We start from the raw sequence: 5,000 nt of genomic DNA, 5'->3' as shown, positions 1-5,000 counted from the left end.
TACCAATATCGGTAACAATAATGATGATTATAATAATGATAACAATAGTGATGATGATAATAACAAAGTAACAACAATAAAAAGAATGATGATAATTATATTGATAATGATGATGATGATGATAATGATGATGATGATAATGACAGTAACAATGGCAATGATAATGACAGTGATAATGACAATGATAATGATAACGACAATGATATGATAGTAATATTAATGATAATGATGATTATGATAGACACCAATAATGATAACAATAATTATAATAATGACACCAATAATAATAACAATAATAATTAAAACAATAATAATAATAACAATAATACTGATAGAAATTATAACAAAAGCAAGAGCGATAATTGTGATAATCTCATTCTGTTATCACAACTAGATTTCTAAAGAGAACATGCACTAATGTGTGATTGTGTGTGTATGTGTATGCGTGTATTTAAAGTGTGTCTGTGTGATTATATCTAAACTATATGAACGCGTGTACGGCCGTCTACCTTTAGAAATGCTAATATATGTGTAATTCAACATGCCTCGTAGACATCAACCGTGCTCTCATGGAAACCGGTGTCTGCCTTCCTTTGCATCTCCGAAAAGGTGTGGAACTCCCGTCACCCCCGACACGCCGGTTGCTTCGTAACTGATTTTCGTTATTTGAAACACTTCGTATCTACCTCAACATCTGCTCCTCGACCTCCTCCTCCCCAACCCCATTCCCTATGACCTCCCCCCCTCCCCCCTCTACCTCGTGCATTACCGCGTCCAGGATTCCGGTGACGACTTCCGTTTCCTTGTTGCCGAATCTTTGTTTAAAATGCGCCGGTCGGAAATTGATAGCAGTCGTCGGAGGAAGCATGTGGAAATGGTGTAGATGGATGGTTTGGGCATCGGTTCGTGCACTTGCGATTTTGAGAGAAAATGGTGATCCTGGGATTAACGAAGAACTAGGAAAGCTTTATTCCAGAAAATTCGGTATTTGGCATCAGGATTCCCATGAGAGTCGGCCGCACCGCTCACGACCGCCAGTACGGCTCTGACCTTCGCACGGGAGAGGTGTGCTCTCTTCTCGAGCAGCCCGACCGCGAGCGACTCGTTAAATTCAGGTCGTGAGAGTGAGTTCTACGTCAGAAATAGCGAATGATAGCAGTGAGAACCGAAGCACTAACTGTACTTGAGATTAAACTTTTGATTTCATACACCAACAGAAGTATGAGTAAATTCATATGAATTGAAAGTCACGAGTTTATGGAGGAACATTGTAAAAATCTATTATCATTGACAAGTGACTAAAACGGAAGATTTTTTTTCTCTTTGCAACACCTTGTGGAATTAGTGAACAGTGACAGCAGTTCTCGCACAGGAATTGTTAAGTGCGAGTGAAGCTGTGTGCAATTTTAGGTGTATAGTCAACTAAAGCTTGTGTTACGTCTGCAGTTTACAGTCTAGTTAATACAACCATAATGTGCAAGTGTTGTGTATACTCCTGAGGATTTCCAGTCGTGTAACTGCTTATAGCGAAGGAATGTAGGCGACGTGATGATCCATATAATTACAACTAATACGTTAAAAGACCCCGTACGTAGTTATTCGTAACTTCCAACGGTGAAAATTCAAAGGAATGGTGAGAAAATCTTGGTGTGGCGAGCATTCCGACAGCCGCTCACCCTCCGTAAAACTATTACTGTAAAAAGTAACTGGCACAAGTTCCTCCCCAGGGACTGGCGTGAGACTGTGCTATTGTTCTACTCGTGAGAAACGCACATAGCGGAATTGTTAACACGACTCTTCCCATACACAGACGCACTCGTCGAGACTCCGCTCCCTCCGCAAGTTACGGGGTCCCGTGAAAAAAAAAAAAAAAAAATCAGAAATCGAATTTCGGTAAGTTTTCTGCTCCGGGTGAACTGTACCTGGTCCCTCACGACCGGAAGTTGCCTTTTTTACTGGTGTAAAACAGTTGTCGGTGAAAAAGCTGAAAGCAAAATTATTTGATGATTAAACTTGAGTGAATTCCGGTGGGAACTGCGAGAAATCTGCAGAAAACGAGTGCCCTTTGTTCACGTACATATTTGTTCTGTGTAGACAAAGTGTGTGTGCACATGACTCATCGCAGACGCAACCGTGTATAGAAACACAGTGATGCCGGAATTTCTTTTCACGTGACGGAGTGTACTACAGTGATGGCGTCGGTGTGCAAAAGTTGTGTAGTATTGCTGCAGGTGGCGCTGCTCCTGATTGCAGCAGCAACAGTTGTCTCGTCGTGCCCCCCTGTCTGCACTTGCAAATGGAAGAATGGCAAACAGGCAGTGGAGTGCAAGAACCAGGGCTTGGCAAGCCTTCCGGCTGGTGTGCACGTCGACACACAAGTTTTGGATATGTCGGGAAACAACCTTCACACTCTCCCCAAAAGTGTGTTTTCGTGGGCGGGTCTCATTAACCTGCAGAAGATCTACCTGCGAGACTGCAAGATCAGTTTTGTGGAGCCAACAGCATTCTTGCAGCTGACGAATCTGGTGGAACTGGACCTGAGCGAAAATTTGCTGACGGAAGTACCTGCAATCGCCTTCTCACACACACCTGCCCTCAGAGAACTACAACTTAGAGGCAACAGAATTCACAAGATATTTAGGGAAAGCTTCTCTCACACCCCTTCTCTCGTTCGCCTAGATCTAAGTTATGCTGGAGTAAGATCAATTGCAGCTCCAGCCTTTGACTCTCTATCTCTCCTGGAAAAGTTAAAGCTCCAAGGAAACCAACTGTCGGAGCTTGCACCGGAAACTGTGAAGAGTCTAGAGCGGCTGCATGGGATCGAGTTGCACGGTAATCCTTGGATGTGTGACTGTCGGGCTCTTCCGCTATGGCAACTTCTGGAGCAACGCGACGTGCCCCATCCTGTCTCGCCATCTTGCCACGCCCCAAACAGAGTCGTGAGCAATACCTTCCACACTCTTAATGAGGAAGATTTCGCTTGCCCTCCACAGATGCTACCAGTGAGTCGACGCGTTGAGGGAGTCGCAGGGGAAAACGCCTCTGTTGCCTGTCGAGTCGGGGGTCAGCCTCCACCTCAAGTAGTGTGGTATAAAGGTGAAGCTCCTGTGGTAAATGGCTCTGTGGTTGGACTTGGACCACAGAGGCTCTACATCATTACAGAAGGCAATAAAGATGTAGTTAGTCGCCTGGTAATCACGGGGGCACAAGAGACAGACTCTGGAACACTACGTTGTGTTGCGATGAATTCTGCTGGTTCTGCAACGGCAAACTTCACTCTAGCAGTGACCATGAGGGCAGCTACCCAAGCCAAGCTCGACTCGGGTCATATAGCTGGTATATCTGTGGGACTAGTGGTGTTAGCATTGGTTGTGCTTGTAGTAGGATTTTTATTCCTTGCTCGGACTCGGTCACACTCCTCCCCAACACCGGTAAAAGAATCCCCGACCACGCCCACGTCAGGAGGCGCATCACCCAATGAACCCAACCCCATACAGAAGCCACCACGCCTAACAGACCTGAAAGGCTCCCCGGGAACGTATGGCTCGCCCGCGCTGGGTAATCCCGACGTGATTAGCGAAGCGGAGAGAGCCGTGCGTGCTGTCAATGGTCACCTGCCGAATGGATCCGTCCAAAACGTCACGGCGGCAGGTGATTACACCCGTGTTGAGGGAGACTCCTTATACCCGAGCGGTCTGTGGCCTGAGGATTCTGCCCACGACGGTGTTGAGGGCACTGAGAGGTCAAGTGTGATTCACGAACATTTTAACCCCGGCTACATGGTTAACGATCTCGGTAGTGACGGATATGGACCTGTGCATTCTACTCCATATAGACCCGGATATGATACTCAAGAGGAATTTGATCCACAGATATATGGATATCCAGCTGACTATGGTCTTCCTATCCCCGAGGCTGGCTCCCGGACTCTCCACCCCTTCCAGGACTCCATGGTAGATCTGCGAGGATCGCGGGACGACCTCTCCTCGAGGGCAGACATCTACTCCTCCAGACAGAATACCTACAGCGCCAGACCAGACATTTTTGAATCTCAGCAAGATATCTACAGCACGAGCCACGATGCTAAGGACCCACAGGATCTCTACGGCAGAACAGGCCGCCCTCCCGTCTACGGGTATCGTCAGGAAATCTACGGACCTCGCGAGGATGTAGCCGAGGGCGCAGAAAGCCCACCGAACGCAACAGGACCTCCAGGAGAACGGCCATGGATTCCGGGGTCCCAGGCTCCCCCCCACGCCCGCGGGGGCGTCGCCGTGCTGCCTCCTCTCCCCAACGGAATTGCCAACCGCATCAAGGCCAGGGATTCTCCTGACGAAGGTTACCAGGAGGGCACCGAGGTTTAGCGGGGCCGCAGGGGTCGCCGCAGCGGCGGTCCCTGCTTTCTTCCCCCCACGCCCACCCACACACGCCGCTTGCCGCCCATGCCTGACTGTCGCCGCTTCTCACCCAAGCATTCACAGGCATCATCGTGAATTACACCGCCATGCAATGGTAAACATATGAAATGGAACATCTTGAAAATGTTTGTGTCGAGATATTTCTAACAGAAACTACTATTCATAGCGTTGCTAATTGTGACCATAAAAGTAATGAGAACAAATATGAAGTGTGATATGCCCAATATTGCTGCCAGAAGTTTTGCAGAAGTGGGTACTATATGCCTGGCATTCAATCGTCTATTTACCACATAGTTCCTGTCTCGGTTTCGTTCCCATTGGAAGATGGATTCTGCGTTTTACTTAAGACGAAGTTTTTATTTTGCATGGTTTAGCGACCAAGTAACCACTCAGAACACAAATCGTTTTAAATCCTTCAGGACGGTAACCGAACTGTCAATGCGTGATTTCTGAGCAAACATATATATGTGTGTATGTGTGTGTGTGTGTGTGTGTGTGTGTGTGTGTGTGTGTGTGTGTGTGTGTGTGTGTGTGTGTGTGTGTGTGTGTGTGTGTGTGTGTGTGTGTGCATATATATATGTG

At 47.2% G+C, this 5,000-nt stretch overlaps 1 protein-coding gene across 1 annotated transcript in view; it reads left to right on the top strand.

Moving 5' to 3' along the window:
- Nucleotides 1-4,967, top strand: part of kek1 (leucine-rich repeat, immunoglobulin-like domain-containing kekkon 1 protein) — a 7,299-nt gene extending 2,332 nt beyond the window's left edge. The window contains exon 1 of the mRNA XM_043016350.2: nucleotides 1-4,967. This exon is cut by the window's left edge and continues 2,332 nt beyond it. Within this exon, the coding sequence (XP_042872284.1) occupies nucleotides 2,193-4,364 (2,172 nt within the window). The 5' untranslated portion in view covers nucleotides 1-2,192 and the 3' untranslated portion in view covers nucleotides 4,365-4,967.
- The last annotated feature ends 33 nt before the right edge of the window (nucleotides 4,968-5,000 follow it).

This window comes from Penaeus japonicus, unplaced genomic scaffold, assembly GCF_977035675.1.
Source record: "Penaeus japonicus unplaced genomic scaffold, GWHDUDI00000001_assembly GWHDUDI00000008, whole genome shotgun sequence".
NCBI classification, from domain to species: Eukaryota; Metazoa; Arthropoda; class Malacostraca; order Decapoda; family Penaeidae; genus Penaeus; species Penaeus japonicus.
This window is presented reverse-complemented; position numbering and strand designations above follow the sequence as displayed.